At 40.8% G+C, this 27,880-nt stretch overlaps 1 protein-coding gene across 4 annotated transcripts in view; it reads right to left on the reverse strand.

Moving 5' to 3' along the window:
* Positions 1-3,202: 3,202 nt before the first annotated feature.
* Positions 3,203-27,880, reverse strand: part of PIGN (phosphatidylinositol glycan anchor biosynthesis class N) — a 107,017-nt gene continuing 82,339 nt past the window's right edge. For 3 of the 4 annotated variants that reach the window (XM_080377809.1, XM_080377808.1, XM_080377810.1), the window contains 9 exons: positions 24,249-24,351; positions 21,689-21,791; positions 20,083-20,169; positions 17,438-17,493; positions 16,890-16,965; positions 15,502-15,575; positions 12,542-12,584; positions 10,851-10,903; positions 3,203-3,606 (listed from right to left, as the gene is read on the reverse strand). In XM_080377809.1, coding sequence (XP_080233935.1) covers positions 3,483-3,606; positions 10,851-10,903; positions 12,542-12,584; positions 15,502-15,575; positions 16,890-16,965; positions 17,438-17,493; positions 20,083-20,169; positions 21,689-21,791; positions 24,249-24,351 — 719 coding nt within the window. In that variant the 3' untranslated portion in view covers positions 3,203-3,482. Of the gene's footprint in view, positions 3,607-10,850; positions 10,904-12,541; positions 12,585-15,501; positions 15,592-16,889; positions 16,966-17,437; positions 17,494-20,082; positions 20,170-21,688; positions 21,792-24,248; positions 24,352-27,880 lie in introns of those variants that run through there. The other variant, XR_013926471.1, reaches the window with a different exon arrangement.

Here is a 27,880-nt window from a genome sequence, read left to right on the forward strand (position 1 = left end):
CAGAGTCTGCAACTCTGCTACAGGTGCAAGAAGTTAGACAAGAGGGCTTGGGGTAACTCTGCCTTCTTGCCCTCAGCAGAAAACACAGGGGCTGGGTGATACCTGCACTGGCCTGCAAGGCTCTGCTGGCTCAGAGCCTCCCCCTTTTCTATGGTCCGTGTGCTGTCTGGACCTCGTGAACAGACATAATGCTTGAAGACCCACAAGCAGGGGAAAAGAAAGCTTAAGCTTAACTCAGCTGAGTACAAAATTTTATTCCTTACTTTAGCTCCTAAGGTTGGGCAGGACTTTTTATTGCTGATGACATTTGTTTCTGGAAAGGAAAGGAACATGCATCGTGGGAGGAAGAGCTGACTTTGTCACACACCCCATGGGGCTGCATAAAGTAGCTGAGTGGGAGAATTTTTGACACCTCCCTGTGCTGGAGTAAACCCAAAAGTTTTGGCCAAGGCTCTGGCAAGAGCCTCCCCTGGGGAGACACGGGAATAGCACAGCCAATCCTGCCTCTCCATGAGAGCTGCTCTCCAGCACTCCTGCGGCCTCGGCTAGAAACTGAATTCACAAATGGCACGGAGGGACCAGCGGGGGAAAGAGAAAGGTCATCTAAGGTTGCTACCACTATGGCCCAACCAAAGCAAACAGCAAACCAGAACACACGTCTGCAGAGCAGCACTGGGGAAACAAGAATACATGCGTTGCAAGTGTTCTCCCATGCTCATTGTCCCCTTTCTGCTCTTACAAGAATGGATGTAAAAAACAAAGCCTACACTGTAGAAAGACACTGCAGAAGCCATAAGCAGGAAGAGTAATTGATGCAGGTTGTACTTTGGGAAGCCATTTCCACTTGCCTGCATACCAGAGTATGTGGATTATTCCTACTACCACAGATGAGCAGCACCAGCTGCAGTGGGGTGAGATGCCGTCTTACCACAGGGAGCTGGTAATAAAACATGAGGCTTGAGCTCCTCTGCATTCTCCTGGGCAGCCTGCAGCACCAGACAGTACATACCTCCAGTGCGTTCACTTAGTAGGTAGGACATCCACTTGGTCTCATCATAGAAAACAAGCAGTTTTGACACGCTTGTAGAAGATGTGCCTCCAGGGTGGCAGCCCTGTGGGCTCCACGTTCCTATTTTTTCAGTCAGTTCCTTCACATCACACCAATGCCAGCTGTTCAGCTGCTCCCATCAGTGAATTTGCTCTACAAACAATAGTTTGCAAAGAAATCACTCTGGCAATGGAGGTTGGGATGCTCAATGGTACAGCTGCCTATAGTTGTGTGTACTGAAATTATTGTGGTTTAGACAGAGGTCTCAAGACATCAGCTAGTTAACACAAAGCTGATTATACAGGACCTGACAATGACACAGTACACCATCGATACTTGTAGACTGGGGTGGAGGTGGGGATCAATCACTCCCCACAGCAGAGAACCACTGGATCTAAGAACAAGTGCAGCAGATTCCCGTGCCTACGCACAGTTTCTGCTGTAGCAGCAACTTTCCACCTGCTCATAGCTGCTCCTTGCCTTGGCTGTACAGTATGACTACCAGCAGTGGACACATGCCCACTTCTGGCATGCAAGTCTGCGGGTATAGCCCTGTAACAAATGTGAAATATCTTCTGCGACTGAGACCAGCTGTGCTAGCAACATGCCCAGTAGGACCACCAGACCACTACCTAGTGGAAAAATGACTCCCTCTCCAGCACTCAGACACTCTCAAGAGGTACTCTGAAGCTGCACAGATGACTACAAGCCCATGATATGGTATTTTTCTAGCACTCAACAAGCAGATGGAGGTTTGTGACTGGTTTCTCTCAGCCAAACTTCCTGCGGAGGGATGACTAGTTTCCAGAGCGTTAAACAGACTTGTGACCACAGCCAAATGCCAGATGGCTGGAAAGAGTATTGGAGCAGCCCTCATGATGAACGTCTAACCTTGGCTGGCAGCATCACGTACCGTATGTATCAGCTCCCAGATAGGAAGGCCTGTCTGCAAGTTGGGTGTGAGTCACAGGGATATTACACAGCACAAGTTTTAGTGATGCTATCATACAACAGGGTAGAAAGAAGAAATTTTTTTCTTTCAGTCACTTCCTTCACTGTGCAAACGGTTCTACTTCAAAAGGCCCTTTTTATTGATGGTGTAGATGGAAAAAGCTGTTTCAAAGGCAGGACACCTAGCTCCGTGCAGGCCTTCGGCTGAGCAGGAAATACAATTTTTGTGTAATTCTGGCAAGAGATGACTTCAGGGAACGATGAAGCTTTGAGGTGTAGGTGGGTACTGTAATTTGCGCTACTTCGTCAGCTGCGGGCTGGTGGTACGGAAGCTGCTGCTTGTTGTTGGAAGGGCTACAAAGTTACAAGTCTGTCTCAGAGCCTCATGCAATGGATTTAGTTACTAGGTCCCCCGGGAGCACACAACAGCAGACAGAGCCTCTTAAGTACCCTGGCTCTTTGCTCTCACTTGTAATCGGCGTATAACCAGGGGATTTGTGTCTAGGTTTGATTCGTGGTGCAGCCATTACCCAGGCTGATGCTTGTAATCAGAAGCTGAACACAAGTGGAAAGGCAAACAAGGAAATAAAAGGGAAAAAAGCCTCTGAGTGGCATCACTCTATGCAAACCACCAACTCCAGCTGCAGTTTCACGACCTCTTTATGCTGACCCAGCTCTGGGCTGCCACCGACACAATCGGCTCTAGCCTTCCTGCCTGCCCTGAGCCAGATGAGGGAATCTGAATGCTATTTTATAGTTCTTTAATCAGGTTGCTTTTCATTGAGATCAATTACTTAAGCTGGTATACTGTTCAGCCCACCCAAGCACAGGAGGCAGGAGGAGAGGGTGGTCAGTGGCAGAAATTCGCACTGAGGTTACCTAAAAGCTGTTGTCTTACAGCACCAGCCTCCCAGCACACCAGTCTTAACCTGCCTCAGCATAGTCTCACATGCGCACCGACACAGCTTGCAAAAACCATAGCCAGTTTCAGAGATATTCAAATGTGTATGCCTCATCGGCTACATACAAATCAGTAATCTGCCCAGACTGATTTCATTTGTGCTTTTAGTCTGCGAGATGCTTATATGAGACATGAAATGAAGCTAGGACTTTGCAGACTCCTAATGAGAGTGAGCATGTGTGAGACAAGCTGGCAGACAAATTATAACAAGAAAAAAAAACAACCAAAAGATAGTTACCTAATTATTTTTAAAATAATTTTGTTGCTGTTTTTATTTTCAAGGAATACATGCACTTGAAGAGTAAGGCTGAGGGTTTTTTAGCCCCACTGATGTCTAAGTGGCAATCTCCAAATGCAAATTTCAGTCATAGGACAGCATTTAATCTGTATTAGCAGAGCACTCTAATCCCTGGATGGGATTTTGGCACTCTAGTCCATTAACCTGTATTTACATTTCAGAGGTGGAGGTTAGTTCAGAGGAAGCCTGAGGATGGGAACAAGGCAGGAACATTTATCACTTTATCACATGGAATGGTGCTTAGTCCTTCTGGGAAGTTCAAGTCTCCGTGTAGTTAGCAGCTGGGCCAGTCCATTCATCAGCATCATAAATATGGTCAATGACATCACCAGCACATAGTGGCTAATGCTGCAAGAAAGAGAGAGATAAAAGAAGTGAGAGAAAAATGCAAATTTGCAGAGTAAAAAAACCCTCTGACAAACAACCCTTTGAATATTTTTTTTCTTTTTAACTAGGCCTAATTATTTGCCCTTTTACATATGCTGTTCCTGAAAGACAACCATTATAGCAGCACTATCGTGTCAAAACCAAAGTCTGTGGCAAAATAAAATGGTGGGGTCAACAGAAAGCACAACTGGGCATACACGAAGTAAGAGGTACTGGGTGTATTTTTCATTCAAGGGGGTAATTCAATGTATGTGACTGAAACCACTGCAAAACTTCTGTCTGCTGTGGACTGATAATGCAGAAACTAGGGAGAACTCACCATCAGGTAGACATTTGTTGGTAGTAAGACAACTCAGATATGTCAGCTGAAGTGCAATTTTCTAGAGAAAACACTAGTCAGGTGATGAGCAGCTTTAAGAGAAAAACCTCAACTCTACTTTTTCACTCGACATTTCTAAAAATTGAGGATTTCTCTGCTGTAGTAACACATGGTTTCAAAGAGATTAAACAAATGAGTTCAAGAGTGGCTAATAAACACAACATAAAGATGCAGGTTCTGAGTTAGGAAGTCCTTAAGTCATTAATGATTAAAAGGATAAAAAGCAGAGAGCTTGTTCTCCACTTGCTCAAATTGTGGTACCCCATGTCCACTAGTGTTAGAGATGGGCTATTTAGGGTCAGACTGAGATTTGACCTAGGATATACAGCACCCTGTGTTAAATGTCTGAATCAAACTGCTGTTAATGTAAGCCACTAGCCATTAAGAGATCAGAATTTTTCCAAATCCAGTGACATTTCAGGCTAGAGTTGCAGACGAAACACTGCTGCACCCGTGTCCATCGTGTATCCAGTGTGGCTGTTTGTTATTTTCCTGGGACTACTAAAATATTGGCATTCTGACACGAGAGGTACCTGTATCTCCCCATGCACCAGTACTCACTGTTTCAAAGCAGATGGCTCTTTAGGACAAGTAGCGTAATTTCAGACCTATGAAGTCTGAATTTAGTCACAAAAAAGGATTGCAAAGAGCACCTGCCAGTTTAATGACCTAGCATTTCTGCCAGAGGACTCATTCAGATTGAAAGTTTAGCCATGGAACAACAGTAAAGCTCATAATGCTGACGCTATCAATCCTCACAACCCTGAGACTGTGAGAACCCTGGTGCTAGCCTACCACAGCTTAGCTCTGTGAAGTGCAGAAGCACCAGCTCTTAACAAACCTGGGCCACAAACCAACGTGAGACAGTAAAAGTAACCCAAAAAGTTCACTAATGAGCAGGAGCTCTTCCACAGCTGGATACCAGCAACCAAAAGAGCTGAGGTCTAACCAAAACAGATGAAGAACACTGAAAGGGACTTGACTGAAGCTACGTGATTTTTCTGTTTCTTAGTCTGACTAAACCTTCTCACAATACCTTGCTCAAAATGCATAGTTTTAAGAAATCAATTCTAATGTGAACAACTCATGGTTTAAAATATCTGACAGGAACCATCTTTCCTATGTGTCTTTCCTATAAGCATCTCCCCCCTCCAGCTCTAGCTAAGCAGAGCAGCATGCCCACGAGAGCCATATTCCTGCCCTGTTTCTGTGGGGAAGGTGTAAGATGACACAGCGAGGACCTGAAGTCAGGCACAAAACCTACTTTCACCCGGTCAGTGCACTTCAGACTCCATAGTTCATGGCATATATACAATAACAAAGATAAAACAACTCCCTTAAGATCTGCCCTTGAAAGTCCAGCTGGGTGTGTTACAGGTTCGGTTTCAGTTCTCCATGGGAAAGGACATGTTGCCAACTGAAAGTCAAACCCTTGCTGCAGTTATCTTCATGGCATGAACATGCCCCTGGGGACTGTGCACACACCACAGGTACAGAAGTTTGTGTGGCTCTTCGGGAACAGCCACTCTGGTAAATGGGTGGATGGCTGAATGTCTCATGCATTACTGGCAACATCCCAGTTTTCCTCCTCACCAGGCACCAGAAATGTATTGTTTTTCATGTAAGTAGCAACACCACTTTTCTTCTAGCTTTCAAAGAAAGCTTGAATGAGAAATCTGAAAATCAGAAGCCAGATCAAGACCCTGCCTTTATTCCTACAAACACCCTGAGACAGTCACCAGAGGATTAGCAACTTGCTGCCATCAGCATGGTCCTTAGGCATCTCGGTTCCTGTCTACGCCAAAAGGAGCTTTTCCAGATGTGGGTGCTAATCCATGATTTGGGCGGCATAGAGAGGGGCTTTCTCAAAGGAAAAAAGTCTCTACAAACTCTGCTTAGCTACCTCCCAGTCGAGGAACAGGGTCTTCTGTACTGCTGTAAAGAAGAGAGTGCTGCACACATTCTTGCATTGGTATAGCGCAAAAGGCTGAATAGTTACACTCCTTTATTAAAACATCAGATATTCGGAGTAAAGAAACAAAATATAAAAAAATAAAATGCGATAGAGCACAATTAAAAACAACTTCAGTCTACATGTCACAATTACAAACAGCCAGCATCTCTGGGGCTATCAGCAACTGGTACTGCAGTACCTGTAGGCAGCTCTGCTTCATAAATTAGTTCTCAGGCTGGGGCAATGCTGTAATTAAACAAAGCAAGCAAGGCTCTTAGAAGTATATGCCACAACAGCAGTGGGAAAATCTTGATCCCTATACAGCCCAGAACTGTACCCTTGACTGGATCTGCAGTTACAGTGAAGTAGGTAATTCTCAAAACAAGCCTCCTCCATCAGAAGGCAAACCTGAGCTGACAAGAGAAAGGAGCGAGACTCTAGGTTCCAAGCAAGTTAGATCCATGTGGAGGAAGAAGAGACATCAAACAGATACAAGAGAAGAGCACAGTAGGGCACAGTGGAGCAATGCTTATAAAGGATGAGATAGGCAGGGACAGGTAACGGTAGAGAAGAGGTTGCTGGTGTAGAGGATGATGGATGACCTAAGGTGAGGCTGCACTGTTCAACGGAAAGGTGAGTGCCCTATATATAGGCCAAGGTTAACAGGCAAAGCTGGTGCTACAAACATTTTTTATCAGGGACGAAGACACCTGTTTCAGTGGCGAGGAACCAAAAGGAGAACATATGAGGTACCACCATCTCCTGTCTTTGCTTGTGACAATGTACATTGGTAGGAAATACTAATCAAAGACAAGAAGAATCAAAGACCAGTAAAAAATGAGGGGTGGGGGTGGTAGGAGGAATCAATCTTGCTCCAAAACGTGGCTTTCTCTTAAGACAGCCTAATTTTTAAGATGGCAGGCAGACCTGATTAGAAGCTGAGAAGACAGGAAGATGGAGTAAGTCACCAAAGCAATTAAGAAACTTGAAATAAAACAAGTAGAACAAAAACTACTCGTGCAAGGACTTGGAAGAACACACTCCAGAAGAGTCCAAGGACCTTATTCCTATGTGACATGCGACTTTGAACTGTGGGATTGTTCCCAAGCATGCACTGAGACCCTGAATTTAGATTCTGAGTTTGAAGGCTCCTGCATTTCCAGCCAGGATCCCACATCCTCTCCCCTCTGTTTTACACAACACAAATCACAAAGCACATCACTCCTGGCTCCTGTTTTAGAAATTGTTGGCAAACACTGTTTTCCTCCTGGTTACAAATCTTGGTTTTAACAGTCAGACCTAGAAGCCTCAGAATCCCAAACGTGAAATTGATTCTGTTATCCTAAAACCTAAAAAATCAGTCTCCTATGCTTTATCTATGTCCCCTGAACTTTGAAACTGCAGGGTAGTTAAGACTGTATCTTTATCTTCCAGAGACTGCTACAAAAAGAGAAAGGAAGTAGTACAGTATGTGTCTGTATGAAATGATATAATACTATCATAGAAAGAAGCTTCAGGGTTTATCTTGACTATCTGAATATACAGCTATTTACAAATTGCATATACTGTATAGATACAGTAGGCTTTAAAGGCTATATCTCTCTATCTATAGAGATAAACGAACCTTTTAAGCCATAAAGAAATCATTGTAGTGACAAAGAAGCCAGAAAGCCAGCTATTCCATTTGTCTGTTATTCAAGAATAAAATAATCTGTCAGAACAAACTTCTCATGATCATGTAATACATACTGATACATCAAAAATAGTGGGAAAACTGCATTATTATTTTTACAAAATGTAACGATATATTCTTCTAGGGCATATGATGCAATTTAGGGTGACCTCAAGATATGCAGGTAGAGGGTAAGGTTAGCAGATCTCAGAAGCTTGCATAAGCCACTGCTTGACTTCTGCATTCACTGCAAGATTATTATCATGTTATTGTATCAAAACAATGAAAAGCACTCTCTGAAAAACAAGTTCACATTGATTTTGGCATGACCATTAAAAGAAAAGGGGCTTTAAAACTTTATAAGAAGCCATAAATATTTATGGTAATTGATAATTCACTGAGAGGAGGGAATCAATGGTGCATTGATAATTTGCTGAATGTAGTAATACAGGGCTGTATGTTGGATCTGATGCTGCTCAGCATTTCATTAATAATCTGGAAGAGTGGGAAAAGTAGAAATCTCTTTACATTCAAAGACAATACTTAAGCGGCATGTTGAATTCAGCAGGGAGAATAAAGACATCACATTGGCAGACACGATGGCAGTAAAACAACATGTAATGTAGTTAAGGCATGGTAGAATGAGACATAAAAGCCAGGAGTTAGGGGTGAAATAAAAACAAAAAAATGAAATATGTTAGTTCAGTAAACAAACCCTATTTCCAGACAATGAGAGAGATCCATTAGGAAAAAAAAAACATTACCACGAAAAAAGCAGTGAAGGTCTGGGTTTTATTGCAAGGGATTTAAAACCAGCTCTTACACGTGAAACTTCTGAGCACTGCTACTGGAAACCCCAAGTATCGCCTAATGAGAGTTTCCTACTGAACCTGCACATTCTTAGTAAGAGAGAGGACAGAAAAAAGTTTTGAAGTGTGGTAATTAGAATCCATAGAAAGCTATCACACCACAAGAAAGAATGAGTATGGAAATATACACCAGAAGCTTTGCAAATGTGGCACATATACCCCCAGACTCTTGACAGACTTTAGAGGAATTAATCTTCATGGAGCAATTAAATAGCTGCTTTTGCACCTGTGATTTCAATGGTGTGGTAACTAGTAATATAAAACAAACCCTGGTAATTGAGCGTGCACACACACACTTCCTATCAGTGTCACCAAAAAAAAAAGAGAACAGCTGTCCCTAAGGGTGCACCTATTCGTTCTGTGAAATCCTACACAGGTTTTGTTGAGATACAAACAGCTGGAAAAAACCAGAACCGTTATTTCCTTAACTGACTCAGTTTTCTTGGGAAAATTTTAGCAACACCTAAAATATATTTTCAGACCTTGCTTGTCAAAGGAACAGCAGATGACGCTGCAATGGGCATGCCACAGAGCTGTCACTGCAGTTGCAACAGGAGGACAGGAAAGAGCCATGTTAGTATCTCTCTCCCACTGGTTTTGGGAATCGCCCAAAACCCCATGAAGCTCATCTTCCCTTTCAGGAATAAACAAACAAAAAAATGCTCTGCTGTTGCTTGCTAATTTTGCCAGGCTTGGGGATCACACCATTAGAAATCTGCTCAGAGGAGAAGGTTCAGGTGCCAAAATATTGCTCATGATAGATAAAATAAGGACCACTGCAGCTCTGTGCCTATGGCTTCATCTATTTTCTTATGCAACCTAGTCATTTTATCTTATGTGCATATACACACATATATATAAAACATATAAAGAGACTACAATAAAACAATGTAGGTGGCAAGGTGCTCAAAAGCGAAGTAATGACAGATTTAAGGCTGCCTGAGCATTATGCACCATCACGTTAAAAACTAATCACAAATTACTCTTGTGAAAGGATTTTTTCTGTGCTTTTTTCAGTGCTTTCTTCAGTGCTCAAAACACACATGGAGAGGCAGAATTACGGTTGTACATAATGAACTCCCCTAAACTCTTCAGGATAAGGCACATTTCCAGCTGAAATGAATCCAATGATCTATCACCATTGTAGATCTCTATGCTACGAAGATCATATATATCACGGAGGAAGTTTCTGGGTACTTGTAACAGTTTATATTTTTGCTTGCTAACTCCCAATTAGAAAGCTTCTTGCCCAGCTAAACAGAGCTTTTCTGAGGCCTTTAATATCCTTATTAACCTGCACAGGAATTCATGCCAAAGGATCAGGCCACCTGATTTATTGTAAACTGACCACAGCAAGGAAGTGTGATGTTAAAGTATCGCTTCCACCATTTGATCTAACTATATCTCTCCCCATTAGGAACCTTCAAAATGTAGCTACAAGCAGGAATTTGAACCTGCAAAGAAAACAGACAGAATACATGTGTGCGTGTGTGTACATGCATGCATACACTGGAGGGAACAGCACAGCTCAGCAAAGCACAGAGTAAATATAGACTAAACAGAATATTAACAGTGGGTCACTATTCAACTTCTGTTTAAATAACAGTGTCAAGTGACCAGACTGGCTGGATTACTAACAACACATTCCCTGCTAAGCTTATTACAGCACATTATCTATCTCCACAACTCAGAGAATGTAAATCTGAAATGTGTATTCCTTGTATTTGTTATTTCTAGACTATTCACAAATAAGACCGCACCTACTCCATGATGTATGCTGCGGACGCCTGTACGGCTCATAAGGCAAAACAAATACTCTCATTTTAGCTGTGATTTCTATGTTTAAATGCTACAGATTTAGTCTTCCCTAAGTAGGGGAAGGATGAATGCACAGCTCTTGGTAGCTACTAACACATTTGCACAAAGTTCATTAATTCACAGGGGGCTGTATACAGAGGCTTAACTAGATTCAAGACAATTAACAATTTTGATAGATCACTATTTTAACAGCAATTACAACAAATTCAAATGCAAAAGAATAATTAACTTTTTTGTGTGTAATTAATGTTTTTTAGAAATCAAATCCTGCTAACTGTATTTCTTGCCATGCTAGATTCATTACTCCATGTTGTTCTGACACAGATTTTAAGACACAAGTTTTAGCTTAGGATGGATATACACATATACATGTGTGTGCACACATGTTGTGAGTACATGGAACATCAGTGAAACATTACAGAGCCTAACTGGAAAAAATTATAAGAGTAGGTAAACAACAACATTAACCTATGAGCTTTTTAAAAACGCAACGAAGGCAAAAAAATACTGTACCTTGTTCCAATATCCAGCCAGCTTCCATGATCTTTAACCAAAAAGAAAAAGTGCTAGGAGAGAAACCAACTTTCATTAGTACATCAGCATCGCACAATTTGAAACACAAAATTTAAAACCATCGTTTCATTGTTTAATTGAAGTTTCTAGTTCTTCAAGTAGAACAAAGGCAAGACCTTCCTAGGAATGCTCATTTGGACCAAAGTAAAGAATAGTGTAGGAGCCAGAAACAGATTTAAGAAGTTTCAAACATAAACAGCTAAAGATGGACTAAGTTCTGTCAAGCTGGGCTTGCAGAAACAGATGACCAGCAGAGAACATTTTCAATAAGAAAAACCAAGCCACCTTATTGTCTGAAATAACGGGAACCCAAATAACGCCTAGTGCCAAAGAGAAGGCTGCATATTGTTTTCATGGAATTCCACCACAAACTTCTTTGGGCAGCTTCGACAGTTCCCTACCCATAAAATGGGAATAATGTTGAGAGAAGACAGCACTTGTCTGTTAATGGATGTCCCAAATTCTAGCCGGTGGCCACACTGATTTACAACCACAAACCAATTCTCTTTTTTTTTTTTCCTGACAACTTTCTCATCTCTTGATATATACACACAGCTCCTGCAAATCAAACCCCCTTGGTAATATTTTGTTTTGTACACCAAGTATGTATTTGCTAATTGTTTTAAAATATTTAGACCAAAATAGGAGAATACATGAGCTGTAAGAGATATGCTGGGGTTAGACTGACTTTATTAGTGAAATGTTATGAATGTGGTTTACTGGTTTTTTAATCCTCTTCCTGTGGAAGTTATCAAAAGAAACTACTGAAAACTATACCTTCTCCATTTCTCACTCTACAGACAAATTAGTCTTTATTTATTCACTGTTTCTCCTACCAGGTGAGATCCACAGATCACACCGTACAAGGAAATCACATTAGGAATGCTTACTCCAAAGGGATGAAACTAAAACAGAGTGTACGAAGTAAGAACACCAGCTCTACATGTTGCTTTGAAAAGGTTTGTTTACCTTGTGATACCCAGTGGCATTGCTTGCTGAATTGAAAACAGTTTGAGGGGGCAATGAAAATGTATTTTTGATCTGTAAAAATTATGTTGGGGTATCATTCAGCTTCGGGTTGTTTCAGCTAGTTTGGTCTGTGGACACAAGCCTTCTGAAAACAGCGATTCCTAACAGCTTACAAAGGGCACAAAGTGACTTTTCAGATGTTGTTGGTCTCCTGGATTCTGACAACTTTAACAGCACTGGAGGGTAACACATTTCTCCTTTCCCTCTCTTTTTCAAGGGAAGGTGGGGTGAATAAAATGTTCAAAATCCCTGAAAAATTAACTAAACCCTGCACATAGCTAAAACTGAGATTCTCATTTAAATTCTTCCCAGGAATTTGATCGGAAAGGACACGAAAAACTCAGAATGATAACTTACTGCTTCATTTTTTTTCTCTTATTATTAAGAGAATATTGCTTCTTCAGAAGCATTAATTACATGAAATTCAAAGAGTGGCGATTGGAGGAGTTTTATCTCTAAATTATGCTAGGATTTCAATCCAATTCACTGCCCTAGTTAGAAAAACTTTGAAGTCTGAACCAAATTCAGATCTCTCTAGATGGAATTAGGAGAACCCTCTGCTTCTTGATCTTACTTGAAGAGAATGTGCAACAACAACTTACCAAAGCCATAATGTCTGAAATCACAAGAACAATGAGGAGGAGGCTGCAAAGAAGAAGGGGGGGGGGGGGGGGGGGGAACCAACACCAGACCATCAACTTTTATTTATGGACATATTTACAAAGTTTATTAAAACCCCCATAAAGACATTAAAATAAGATATGATTCCTTGCACTTGTTTTTCAATCATTTAGATACATTTCAACGTATTAGAGAACAGTTAAAATACACAACTAGGAAACCTGCCATTTGTAATCCCACCCTGAAATATGACATGAAAAAAGACATTTCACATTAACAGAGTTTCAATTTTGCAGCAGAGAAACCTAAAGCGAGTCACTTCTTGGTGAACAAGAGCATCTTACAAACAGCACCTGCCAATTCCTGATACTGGGAGCTCATGTGCCAGTTAGACCAATATATAAAGCTGGTTTAGAAGCTTCAAGATGGACTCAAGAGTGAGCAAAGCTGCGTGACATAGGCAGACAGATACCTGAGCCCATCAGTTCTATCCTGATAACCACCCTGCTGGGTAGGGAGGCTACTAAAGGAGGTGCTCGCCCCTGGCTTCCAGATCTCTGGGTGCCTGTAAGCTGCTCTGGGAACACCCAGCATTTTGATGGCATGCTCCCGAACCCACAAGCCTCTCCATCAGGTGGCAGGTTACTTCTGGGAAGTAGGCTGCAGCCAGTAAAAGGAACCAGAGTGCAGCTTGCAGAGCTATTTTTTCCCCCCATTAACCTAATCTTTTCATTAAACTAAATCCTAAATTACATGAAAGCCATTGCTATAACTGGTTAAAACTAGTTTCTAAGTTAATGACACAGAAGCAATGTTGCAAACAGCTGACCCATTAACAGAAAAGTCTTTAACTAGAATACAGTTAATTTATCAGTACTACCATCATAAACCCATGAAGGTTTTTTCGGAAAAAGTCCTGCTGCTGCATTGCGCAAGCATGTACTGCGGGGACACCCATACCAATGCCTCCTGATGAGGAAGTTTCTGATATTACCTACTTCAGCTATACTCCATTAGTAAATAAGGATGCAACAAACCAACTGTATCTCAGGTGCACTGAAAGGCTTCTCCACTTGCCTATGGCTCAGACAGGATGCTGCAAATCTTGTAGTGCCTAGGAGGCACTCAACCAGAGGGCTATTCTCACAGGTAAGCTCCAAGAACATATTCTGACAGAACATTCCCCACAAACAGCAAAAAAAAAAAATTTAAGTCTTCAATCTAGAAATGGAGAGTTTAGGACCAATTTGTCCAAATCACAAGAATCTACTTTTTGCCCTTCTGCACTGCAGGAAGCCTTTCACAGGAGGAGGACAACACTAATTTCAGAGCACATTTATACACTGCAAAGACAAGATTGTCCCTTGTGATGGCTTATTTTATTTAGCAGGGGCAGCAAGAGCAATAAACAGTGCAGCACAGACTTCAGGATGCGCTGACAATCAGAGCACAACCTCTCCAGGGATCCTGGGAGCATCTTGTGGTTTCTGCCTTGTTCCCAGGCTGATACTGTGGCAGCATCACTGCTATTGTTACCTCAGCACAGCTAAATGAAGGCGGCAGAAACACCAGCTTGAGTTTCAACCACAGCCTCATAAAAGCAGCACAGATATACTCGTGTCCCCTGGTTTAAGAAGTTGATACCATTTCCCCACTCAGATGCACGTTCCATAAAAGCTTGCAATATCACCAGCACTGCCAAGGCAAGCATTCACAAGTTGGGAAATGCTGACCTTTATGATGTCCAAGCCCTAGAAATGGAAGTCACTAGCTGGTCTTCTGAGCAACCCCAATTCCTCAATGCAGCCCTGCTCTTGTATAAGCCTTAGCAAGGTGGACAAATACCCTCCCTTGGGGGTGCAGGGACAGCCCAAAGTATGCTGCACACAAGCCAAGGCAGAGAAGGTAAAAGGGATGGTGTGCCTTGTGCTGCTCCTCAAACAAGACGACAGATTTGGGGCTGCCCTGTCCCTTGCTAGTACTGGGTGGTGGTGTGTAAGGAGACAACAGGCAGGATGAAAGCAAACAGAAAGGCAGAGGGCAACACATGGAGCAAGGGCAGCTTCCTCCTGCTCAGCTGAGCAATATGCAGGACAGAGTCCCTGCGATCCTCCTGCCACCGACAGCAAGACTTTTGGTCTACCCCACACAACATCCCACAGTGACAGACTCAAAGTCGTGTGGCTGACTGGGACCTGCTCTGTCTCAGCACCATCTATAATCTCACACGATGAGCAGAGGATTCAGTCATGTGCACTGGGTCCACTGAAAGGGGTAGGGAGTGGGGAGTGCTAACAGTTAGAAAAAATAAAACCCCTGAGACAGTGAAAAGCGTGAGGGCGTTTCAAATCTGGATACAGCAGCCTGCAAGGCTGGGCACCCATCCCACATCTTCTCTGAGAAGTCTTTAGAGATGTGGAAAGGACTGGCAGCCATCTAGTCCTACTGCAAAAAATCTGTAATACTGAAGACATGCAGGAAGAGCTGCAGTGGAAGGGCATCTAGCCTTTTTTTTTTTTCCAAATGCTATTTGTGGTGAGGTCAGTGCTACAAAGCTATAAATTGGTTACATTATAAATGGGTTATTTTAAAAATAATATACTGTAGGTAAAGATGCAATATAAAACAAAAATCAGGCTTTAAATTCTGCTCATTTTTCTACATTATGAAGGAAAAAGTGCTCCTGTGTATTGTCAACAAAGAATATTAAATATCTGATTGTTTCAGACAGGGCCAATGCTTCCATTTATATTCATTTATCCCTTAGAAAAGAAGTCCTGAGCTTGCAAAAAAACACTGAACAAACCCTCAAAATTTAATAACAAAAGTAACAATTTGATCTACTTTTTAAAAAAAATTTGATTAAGATCTGACAACTCTGAGTTCTTGCAAAATATATTTGAAACCCTTACGAATACCAGAAACATAGCATTTACTGTACCTCTTAGAAGACAACTGTGTTGTGACTTGAACAGCTTCAAAAGCACACGATACCAGAACAAATGGGATTACAACCTGTTCAAAACACAAGCTACGTTTTGGTTTATAGCCATATTTACAAAACAACCTGGCAGGTTGTAGAAACATTTTCCTGCTTTTGAAATTAACACAGAATGTGTGTTTTACAAAAATAAAATATTGGCAAGAAAGGGTAGAAACTCATTTTGCAGGAAGCACATTTACTAAATGAATAAAAAACCCTTCCATGGTCATAGCTGAACTGCAGTGAAATAAGCCATGAGGCAACACAGAAAACTATAATTAAAACACATTAATGATCCTCACTTCATTTATCCAGTTTAGCACTAGTGATAAATGCTTCAACAAGGCTAGAAGACAGAACAATTCAGGTCCAGTATCTCATGTGACATGTTGCAGAGCTCCAAGTGTAATGGGACAATGTCACCTCAACCACAGAAAAATCTGAATATAGAATATATTCATTAAAACAAGGATCATACTGCCCCCCCCCCCCCCCCCCCCCCCCAGGGCAAATGTAAAAATTTCAGTAAATTAAGAACAAAACAAACAAACAAGTTAGAAACAGGAATGTTGCCTTTTTCTCTTTCCAAAGTTGACTTGTAATCCTTAAATTAGTAGTGTAAATGCATTGCTAAAACCTGGTTTCTCACATCCAGAAGGTCTGCATTATCAACTTATGTCCTGCAGTATAACACAGTATACCTGTAACTTAAATCTGCTTTCTCTGGGGCACAAGCAGAAAGGCAGAGGAAACACTGCTTATTTTAGCAATAATCCATAAATTCCACATCTCCCTTCCTGTTTGCCTCTTTACCCCTCTGGCAGACCCTTTACTCAAATCTTAGAAAAGAGCTCCTACACCTTGACTGCAAACAAGTTCAATCCAACCTTTGACAGATTATTAAAAAATATAAAAAATAACATTAATCATACAATGATAACCTAATCAGTGGAGCATTCAAAGCCTGTACTTAATGTAATGAAGATGGAGCTAATAAAATAAATATATCCTCAGTGTTTCTGTAGATATTACCCTATAGGGAAAGCTTATAATTTCAAAAATAATTTAAGTCTTTTCAACATTAAAAATTGGCATTTTAATACAATAAACTGATCTAATGCAGTTACATTATACTTCCATGCACTTCAGCTTCTCTCTTTTGGGAAGCAGAAGGATCTGTCTCTAGAAACACTACAATGGCTGAAAGCTTCACACATGGTTGGGTGGCTAATGAAGCTCAGATACATATATATGTTTTTGTAAATTGCAAAGGAACAACTGCATGTGCAATACATTATTTATTAAACAGTTCTTTGAGCAAATTTCACTAAGGTAAGATTACTAACCTTCAGCACAAGCAAGCCTCCCATTACGAAGGGACTGAACACAGTCAAGAAACAATAGACAGAAGCAGGATCAAAACTAGAGAAACATGAAAAGAAATTGCAACGTATCATTGAAATGGCATTTTCCATTAAAGAAACCACTGTAACACAGCGGGCGTATACACATTTTTAAACAAGGCTTCTAACTTTCTCTCCTCTCACTCAAATATTAAATTAGCAGGAACTGCATACCTCACTTTTCTTTCTCAACAATTTTTCTCTGCTCCTGTCTTTCGAGGTGCCACACTGCTGGTGAGCAGCCGAGCTCTCTCTGCTCATGCTGCCAATAACTTCTAATGGAAATTGAGACAACCTCGTAACCAACAAGCACAGGCTCTTAAGGAACATGTTACAGAGAGTGGAAACAAAGTCAGTTATCTTTATTCTACTGACTATTGCTTTAATTCTGCTGCTGTGATTTTTCTAACTAAATTCATGTTTAGTACACTAACTGCAGGAAGAACCCTGTGTTTTATACCCTGTATCTCGAATCAATGAATAAAATTTACCTGTTAACAGAAGCTATGTTTCCAGTGCCAAAAAAGGCTGTCACTATGAAGAAAACCTAGATGTATTTAAGGAAAATGCATGACAGAAATGGTTGCAGTAAGACAAATGCCGCAGTTTCCCCCCTTCATTCCAATTTACTTTCCAAATCCTATCATGAAACTGCAAGAAGCTGACCCGCTATTACAGCTTTACACTGCATTAAGAACCCTGAGGCATTGTCTAGCTCTACCCAAGATTTCACACACGACTACACCAATCTCTTAAGTTTTTAAAAGACAGAGACTGCCTGGATAAGATCTTAGAGCCTGTCCTGAGGTCCCACCAGAAAGGTGCAGCTTTTTTTTTCTTGGCCCCTCAGCAGCAAGATAGGAACATCCCTGGACCACAATCCCAGCTGCACATTTAAACACACATGCTCTTGCAGAAAGTAACGACAATGCATGTGTACTGCACACCAAAAGAGATGGCTTTATTGAGGGACTGACTGTGGAAGAGGTAATTGGCTATGAAAGAAGCCTAAAGGTTCCTAGGCTATCCCGCCCATAGGTTTGTTGTCCAAAGGTTATGGCAAGTCTATCCACTCTAACACGGGACTCCCAGTTTTTTTTTCCTTACTTGAGGGAAGGAGGACAACACTTGCAGTACCTGCATAGCTGGAAGGTTTTGGATAAACCCTACCCTTTCCATCTAGGTACAACACTTGCTGCTCTATGGGCACATGAAAGATATTATTCTATGTCCTGAGCTCCTTGGGGCTCCCTGTAGCTCCCAACTCTTTGGACAAAAATGGTTTTTAACTGCTTTTTTTGCATCACGCAGAGGGTTAGTCAGTGATGATGGCTGCTGTTGCCAGAGCCCCCTCTGGTCCTTCCACTCCTGTTAGAGCTCCTGCATAAACAACTTGCTACCAACTGTTCAGCAGAATCATTGGGATTCCGCATGCAATCTTTTGGAAGGATTAGGTCAGCATAACTAAAGAAATTATGCTTCCCAAGAGTATCACATCATTTCAAGTTTAGTAACACAGCAGTCTAACAGCACAGCACAGTTCTGCCAGTTAAGGGTTGTAAGAACAACAGTTCTGCCATAAAAGCAAACAAAAAAAGCCAGTAGCACATAGGTCTAATCAAAATGCTAAGCGTAAGCAACGCAAATCTTCTTCTGGAAGATCAGGGTATAAGGTCTCAGCACATGCTGACTCTGGGGCCCTGCATAGGAACCTAGAGACAATCTTAAGATATATAGCTGACAAGGTCATGGTTGCAATGTGACTGCTCTGCCAGAAAAGGTTTCTCTTCTAATACTACTACTTCTAAATGTGAAATTGTGTATTTTTTCAGGAGCTGAACAAAACACATCAAAGTGTTTCAGATTAAGTTGAGATTAAAGTAATGCTACATTCAAGTGTTAGATTGAAGTGGTACTGTGTTGGAGCGTTAAAAAAATACAATTCGATTGTTTGATTTTTGTTTTGGCTAATTTTTAGCATCTGACAAACAGCAGTAGCTTTACCAAAAGTTAGCTTATTTTTTGGCAAAATAGCAAATGATATAAATTTACTGCAAGGGGTCTCATCTGTTTTTCTAAAGGAAACACACAAACATTCAACTCCTGGCAAACTGTTTTGCCTCCTTCCTTAGCGCTGAACTGTCTTCTTAATGAGGGATCTGTCACACTTCCTCTGCTGCAGATTCCCAGCATCCAACAGCATTGTCCCAAATTCCAACAGCACAAACTCTGTGACTGTGTTCCACCCTCTTAGCTTTAGTTATTCTACAAACTACAATGCCTGCTTTTGCAGGAACCAGTATTGACAGACTCCCTCCCTAGCTCCAGCTACAGTAATCCACCTGCACTAGAAACCTGCATGTCCCAGACTGGGTCATAATTTCTCTCCCACTTGCATACCCATCACCCTTGCTGCCAAATACATCTCACTTAGCTGCAGTCCCATGATGGAGGAGAAAAATGACACCATCGCTAAGTCTGTACAGTGTTATAAAAAATAATCAGCTGTAGTTTCAGTTATAGTAACGCAAAGTAACTGCTATGTTAATGAACAAACAGCTCTTCCCTACAAGCCCATATAATTTCTAACAGCAGAAACCATGTGTGATATGAATAATTTAAGTCAGATACTGGGAACACATTTCACTAAGAGTCTACTGGAACTCTCCTTATCTGCCTGGCCATGGCCAATGCTTGCCCCCTAACATAATCTTCCTAACACACTGCCATACTTTAAAAATGAGAACATGAGAATAACTTCAGTCAGTATCACCTTTTCTAACTGATTTGTGAAGCTTGAATGAGTTCCCTCCAGCCAAAATGTAATACAACAAAACCAAACTGAAAACAGGATGTTTCAGAAGGAAGTCTACCTCAGCTGTAATGGTCATAAGAGACCAAATTTTGAAAAGGGGCCAAGGAACCAGATTCTAAAACAGTGCAGTTTATACTGTATTTTTTACTACTTTATCAAAAAACCATAATGTACAAGACCATTGCCTTTTGAGCAAAATTAGTCAAATCATCTTCACCAGCTCCCGCTTTCCAGTGGCTACCAGGCTACAAATTTTGATTGCAGGGCCTTTTGAAACAAACCCATCTTTTCCCTGGAATACAGCAACCGGCAAAAGGATACAAAGAAGTATGATCTGCGGACGTCATCTAGGTGGAGCTGTCGAAACCGAGTTATATCAGTGGCATAGGCAAAGTTGAAAACAGCAAGCTGGAAAGACAGCAGAAGAAATCAATACTGACTATCAACTGACGTACTTTGATAGAACCACCATATTTTTACTGCCGTGAATGGGAAATAAACCTACTTCCCTATCAGCTGTTATTAGAGTAGTATTATGATGAGGACTGCAAACCTTTCCCATATTTTCATGATACTTTAGTGAATCTGCTGGAATATTGTACAAGTGAGATGATCCAATGAACACTGGAGCTTCCACTGTTATCTACACTAAAAATGAACCTCTGTGCCTTAGACTTACCATCATCTTCTTTCATCATAAATATTCCTCCTACACACATGCACTTTCACTGCTCACATGAGCATGTGGATAAAGACCCACAGAAATACAAAGACTGTAATTATCCTCAGCTGACTTATGTAGTAAGTGAGAACACCACGACATTCATCTCCTTCACTCAGTTCTCAGCACAGTATCACTTGACCTGAAGAGAAATTGTCTTCATGGAGTTTAAGAGGTCAATGAACTCCTTTTCACCAGGGAAAAGATCCAAGTAAGACATTCAACACTGACAACATTAATTAAAAATAATCTTACAGAGAACTGAGCTGGATTCTGTAATACAACATTTACTTTGTGGCATATATTAATGGGCATCCTAGAGATGATCTTTCTATCCGAAAAACGGGAAGCAGGGATAAGTGTTATTGTTCCTCTGGGCACCTCCATGCATCTGTACCAAGGTTCTCTGTGACCTGCCCCACGGACAGCACGTTTGGGAGAATCAGGAGCGAGCTGTGCAGCACACCTGCCTGGCTCTGAGCACCCAGCTCTGCAACCAGCACTTCGGATCTAACGGAATCAATGGCATAGCCAGAGTTTTTAAACCCTTCACCTAATCTAAATGCTAAATAATAGCAGTGTGAGCAGCATGGGCTTTGAAAATTGCTGACAAGATACTAAATTTTAAGGGGAAAGAAGTTGTGGTGATGACAAAACTCCTTCTCCAGGCAAATCCGAGAAGGTGCTAGTTCCAAGCTAATCTCTGGCTTGTTGTTTCTCTAATCAGAACTAAAACTCTGTCCTTGAAGAAGGAATGGCAGGACAAAGTCAAACTTCAGATTTCTGGTATTTCCGATGGGTTATTTCAGAAATAAAATTATTTCTTTTCAGCCTCTCACTCACGGTTCTGCCATCGGAATAAAAAAAGTACAGTGACGTTGTATTTATTCTGAAGAGCTACCGTGCCTTACGTTGAATTAGCACTACACTTGGTAACAGAGCTTTGTAGCCTACAGAACATACCGCTAAGTCAAACTGATTTCCTGCATTTCTAGAAATGGCTCTGATGTGAAATATCTTCAATAACATAAATGTCTCTTACAAGGTCATATTCCTATTTCATAAAATATCTGATACTGGCTTCCCAAACTTAAAGGAATGCAAAGTGTTGTTCTGTGAAAACCACTCAGAATATTTATTACACCCTCAAGGAAAAAAAGAGATAAAGTTGATCATTAACCTGATATAGCTATCTGGAGCTGTTACCTTTGATTTGCCTGAAAGACCATAGTGCTGAAGTGCTTCTTGCTCCATATTTATCCACACAAACATCAAACTAGACAGCACCAGTGGAAACAGAGCTTCATACCTGAAGAGTGCATAATAATCATAGTCAGTGCAGTCACTAACAACTATTTAACATCAAATACTGACATGCTTCTTTACTTTTTTCTTTACACAAATTATATAGTAAAGACTTAGTGGCATTCTCACCCTTCTCTCCCTATTTCTGAGGAGCACCCACAGTTGGCTGGCCAAAATTTGAAGTCATACAGTAATTACATAGTAAAAGTAGGAGAAACAAAGGCTGCATCAGCTTTGTCATGTTGCACACCCATTTTTTCACTTGATGGCTACCACAAAAATGAATGAGGGCCCTTTGTGTCATGATTAACTTTACAAAACTGGAATAAAACTAAAAAGAAGCACGAAAAAAAAAAAAATCATATTTGGCACCCATTTTCTGCAAAATGGAAAATTTTATAAGAGCTACTTGGAACTGAGGGGTTACAGTCCAGCCTAGGCAGTGACTTGTGTTTCTTTAGGTCCTAATCAAGCTCATTCTGGTGATCTCAGTCTAGTTCCAAGGAGAGAGGAATCTGTTAAATACAAAGAACGTTGCATTTCACTGAAGCGTCCTTTTCTTCACTATATAGCAATTCATTGCAATAGCAGCACCAAGGCACACTCTAACCAAGGCTGCTAAACTGTTCTAGCTACACCTCCTGTCTCAGAGGAGTACTTCTGGCTCCAACAGCACTCAGACAGAGCAAACTATGAGTGTACTTATGTGAGAGATTAAAACCCTTAGATAACTTAGGGGTGTAGATTGTCATTGAATAATACTAACTTTTCCTTGTCTCTACATCTCAGTTGCAATTCACAGTGCCTCTCAGTTTTGTTTTTTTTTTTCTTTCAGGGTAAAATTATAACATTGACATTGACTGTGACACTAATAGTGACAAGACTTTAAATTTTTGCCTTCCCCCCTCTCGCCGTGGACACACTCTTATTTGTCTTAAACTGAGAAAACCATTGCAGTTAATCTTGGTAGTGTTTCTGTTGTGCCTCCCCAACAGTGTAGCTACAAAGCAGTTTCAAACTGGAATGATACATTTTGGATAGACGTTTCTGCCTTAATTATCAGAATGACAAGCAGTTAAACATGAAGACAACAATGGTTGGGTTGTCTCTAATGAAAGGACCTGCAGTTCTCACAACAGTCTACACTTGCCTATAAATTTAATGTCTTCAACTGAGTCAGTGACAAATGGCTGTATGCAACCACGCTCTTCAGCTGGCATCAACACTTCCACTTAATTGCACCCAGAGAGGTGCTGTAATTATGTGTGCAACACAGTAAGTTATCATTACATGGTATAACAGAGCACTGAAGACAGAAACACTGGATACTCCTGGCATGGAGCGCCTTGTTTTTGCAATGATTGCTTGTTTTGGGGGTTGTTGGTTTTTTGGGGTTTTTTGTGTGTGTGTGTGGCTTTTGTTTGTTTTGTTTTGAAAGAATTGTTCCAAAATTTGTTGGGTGTCTCTGATCATTGTAGGAAGACAGTAGAGAGCTGTCAGTGTTTAAATGGTCTGGTCCAGGGCCAAAATACAAACAGGGAGGTTGCCAGCCTCAGAGAGAACAACATTCATACTTTATCCAATAGCCAGGACTAAGAAGGTTGAATGTAATAGTGTGTGTGTGGACAGAAGTAAAATTAAGATCAAAATCTTAGTGGGGAAGAGGGAAGGGGAGGCAGGATATTTAAAATAAAAATAAAAATTAAAAAATGTGCTTCATCTAAAATGAGAGTATCCGCAAGAGGCAGCGATTGCAAAATGTCTGCTGCAACATATTTTATACCACTAAATTTTCCAGTGTAATTAAATCCAGAGAATAAGTGGGAGGGGAGGCGGAAGGAATGGTTCCCATATTCCTCATTAAGTATGCTCTTAAGAGATACTGAGTGTAGGAAAAAAAATGGTTGGCTGACAGCGTTTTCTTCATTTACAAGCTCTGAGGAGTTGTCTTTCATCCAAAAAGAAGCAAGCCCTACTGTTTATAAGGACTAGCATCCCTTTGAAAAAAATTATGTTCATGAAAATCTCTGTGAATAAATTTCCCCCTCATTTTAGGGCTACCTGTTTCCTGTCACATGGCATTTTAGCCATAACTACATATCAGCGCTGAGCAGCTGGGAAAGAAGTTACTTCCTTTTGTTTGCAAGCAGAAAAGCAAGTGCTGAAACAACATAAAACTTAACCATTGTGTTACTCTGGTGCAAGATTGAATACAAACCCTTCCAGTCACAGTTTGGTCTAGCTGAAAGGAATGTGAAAAAAAAAGTGTTTATAATACAAGGAGGAATATGGAAATACCCCATAAATTTTATCTAGGAAACTAAGCAAAGAGATAAATGGTGAGACTACAGTTGGAAGCACGTTACACTTTTAACAAAAATGTTCATGAGATTCAGCAGTTTCATGTTTAGCCTTTGATTTCCATCTGTCAGATCAATCAAACAGAATAAGAGAGAAGTACCCTGTGCTGAGGAGCAGGTAGGTAGACATCAGGGAGAGCACTATGCTGAACAGTCGCTGGAAGAGAAACGTGGGGCTCAGTAATGGCAGCACCGAGGAAGAAACTGCAATAAAAAAAAAGATCCATTGGTCACTACGTGCAAAACATTTCGAACTTAGTAACAAGACAACATTCTTCAAATCTTGACACTTTTTGTACAGAAACTCAATACCGGTCATATATGCCCTTCTGTTTTCGGAAGTCACTTTTGCTAAAGAAAACCCAATGTTTGGAATGCTTAATATTTATCAAAAGTAATTTCAGTTGTCTATCATTTTAATTCCCTGGCTTTCTACCTCACAGCCTTTACAATTTCTCAGGAACTGATTAAGTCCTTCAGAAGATGCAGAAGCACTACCCCAAAAAATAGTCAAGTTTGACTGTTTAATACTACTCTGAGAACCACTTACTATGGCCCTGATGACCTCTGGCCATCAGTTACCGCAGTTACAGAGCCACTGCTCCATTGGATTAGATTAGGAAACCTGCAACATTTTGAGGTGCAACTGAAAACTCTGCTAAGTAAAGTACAGAAACTATCAACTTATTAGCTTCTCTACTTGAAAGTTTTAAAACAGGAATGTTTAAGGAACTGCAGGGGACCTATATGTCATGATTCATGCCTCTTGACTTCAATGCGCAATGCATCTCTCTGACACAGGTGTGGGATCTTAAGAGTTACATGCTGCTCCTTAGTGCAGTCCATTGCTCAACTGTCCGGTCAGCCCCAGTTAGTAGAGTCTGTGTTGCCCCTAAAGAGATGACTCCAGCTAGGAAACTTCTGCAGGTGAGGACAGGGCCCAACAGTTTGCAGGAGGTAAGGAAAATCAGAGAGAGGAAATGGGCTACTGGAAGAAGGAGTAAAGAGGAAGAAAAGCAGAGGAAAAGTGGCCAGTGCTTGAGGCGAGGAAAGGGAGAAGGAAAAGCATTGTTGTGAATTAGTCTTTAAACCCAATTTTTTTAATATGAATTTTGTATGTGTTTATAAAGAAGTGCGCTGACAAATAACATTGGTGTGATTCTTCGTTGTAGTATAGCGCCCTTATTACTGAATCATTCAAAGACTCCATCAACAGTAAGTCATAATTATTAATCACTCTATTAAGGAACAGAAATGAAACTATAATATATGGAAAGTGCTCACTTGTGCTTACTGTCACAGTAGAAATTAATATTTATAGTAAGCATATCATGCAAGAGAGATGAGGCTGTTTCTAAAATCTGTGGTTAGTATGTTTTACTTCCTGGCTTTCAGCCTTGGTCACTGCTACAATTACAGAATGAGTGACTTCGTTTCAAGGGTGCTCCAGCCTTTCAGCATCACTTGTAGCTTTCTCTACTTAAAAGAGGGCCCAGCTCAAGCAGGAACTCCAGGGACGTCACTGCAAGTCAGAACGGCTAGAAAGCAATTCAGCATGGCAACTGGCCTCTGTGAATGACACTCAGCACATCAGAAGTTTATCACTCTCTGAGCGCAATCACAGATGAGAACAGATGAGTGGCTGGTAGGTAATAATTAGCCTTTCCCCTCCATCTCTGATGTGACACATCAGGTATTAACCATCAAAAGACCTGCAGGTTTCTGGCTGACCTATACAAATGTCTATGTGTCCCTCCCACCCAGTTGTGACACTAAATTCCTCAAAATTTGGCAGGTTGCTATGATATGTTTTAAAGTTTAGATCAGTGGAAATCTAATAAACATTTATTTAGAAATATCTCTTAACATAAAGATGGTTCTGAAGAACATGGGAAGAAGCTGGACTAACTTTATGCCTCCTGGTTTTACCTCTATGTTTGTGCTTAACATCCAGTGCATGAACCATCCTGTGTAACACCTAAAGCCAGCTGGACACAGGCCTGCAGAAACTTACCCATCACTAATTATCTATTATTGTCAATAATTATTTGTTATGATGTATAAACACTGATAACTGTGTGTTTCTGGTTATATGAATACACACAGAAGTGCATAATAACAGTTCAGTAAGCAACAGTGCCATTCTTCCAGAACTAAGCAAAAAAAGGGGAGTTTGACCACCTGTAATGCCACCAACCTTGGAAAAGCTACAGTAAAGCTTGGTACCTTAATTCTTATGGTGCCATATTTGTGGTACACACTGGTGACAAGGCAGATGCTGGTTGTGGTTATGGTAGTGACATGGCACTTCTCTCCAACAGGAGTACTGAGGAAATGTTTTTGGATGCCTTAGCTTTTTACTTGCTTAGTTCTGTGTTTAATTATTTAGAGCAACTTCAGCAAGTACATAAAGCTCCTACCCTGTATATCACATTCACTTAAAATGATTACTTCCAGTCTGAAAGACTTTGCTAAAATATTCAATACTACTGTGGCAGCAAGTAGACTTTCTGGGTATATACAGTTTACTTCACTGTTAGCTTTATTTTTCATCATAGAAACATCACCCACAGCAACGAGAATTTCTAATATACTTTTTCCTCATAACTTTAGACCTCTCTGACTGCCCAAATCATCTTAGATGAAAAATGTTTTTTTCTCACCCTTACACAGGAGAGAAAGATAACCTTTACCCTCAATTCCTGCTCCAGTAAGCCAAGCAGGACATCATTGATTTCATCGACTTTACAACTACAAAGAATTCATCACACAGAGATCCCCACTTAGCTTAGTAGCCTACAAAGAGTTTAGAAAAGCATGATGGAAAGGAAAATGCTCCGAAGACAACTGCATTACAAAGACAGCACTGCTCACACACGCACTGATCACAATCAGTTGTATTAATCTTGAATCCATTTCCTCGAACGGAAGCAGGATTCTAAAGCTGACAAGACTGGCTTGAGTTAAAACAATGTCACCAGTCCAGGTCTGCACAAGACATCCAGCAACCAGATAAGAAGAGTCATAATTCTTCCATTAAGCTATGCTAGAAGTAAAGACCAGGAATTTAAACAAAGAGCTGCCATCAATCTTTGCATGGGATACGTTTAGCTCCAGAACAAATCCCACGTTCCAGATCACTCAGGGATAAATAATGCTTAATATTTTCTAATGGAACCCTACAGAAATTATTTTACAGCTGAGATATGAAAGGTATTGGTTTACTGTATTCCACAAGCGCAGTAGTAATTACATTTGCTCTGTTTAATCATCCTAAGATTTTAATTCTAGTGTGGTGAACAATCCATAGATTTGTGGATTGTTTTTTCCCTTTAATAATTAGGTTATAACACATATAAAACATAACATTAGCATCATTAGCTTACAGGTATTTTGCAAGGCAGCTCTGAAGAACACTGCCATACCCCAACGGTCTCTGCCATCAGCTGCAACTTCAAGTTTCTATTGAAATACAGCAACAACCTTTCCTCATTTCCCTATGCTTAACTGGATTGCTTGCAGGACATCTCACATCACCCTTATCTGGCTCCAAGTGAAACAAAAAGGGAATTTATACCACTACATCCCTAAAAGGCGTCTTCCAGAATACCCAAACCCAAAAGATAAAGCTACTTGTAAATCAAGGTTGTTTGCATTCTATTACAAACTTACTTTAGAAGACTTTCTCACACATTCCTCAAAAAACCTCACTTCGGAAAAAATAGTGAAGTCA

The sequence above is a fragment of the Falco punctatus genome (genome assembly GCF_963210335.1).
Source record: "Falco punctatus genome assembly, chromosome: 3".
NCBI classification, from domain to species: Eukaryota; Metazoa; Chordata; class Aves; order Falconiformes; family Falconidae; genus Falco; species Falco punctatus.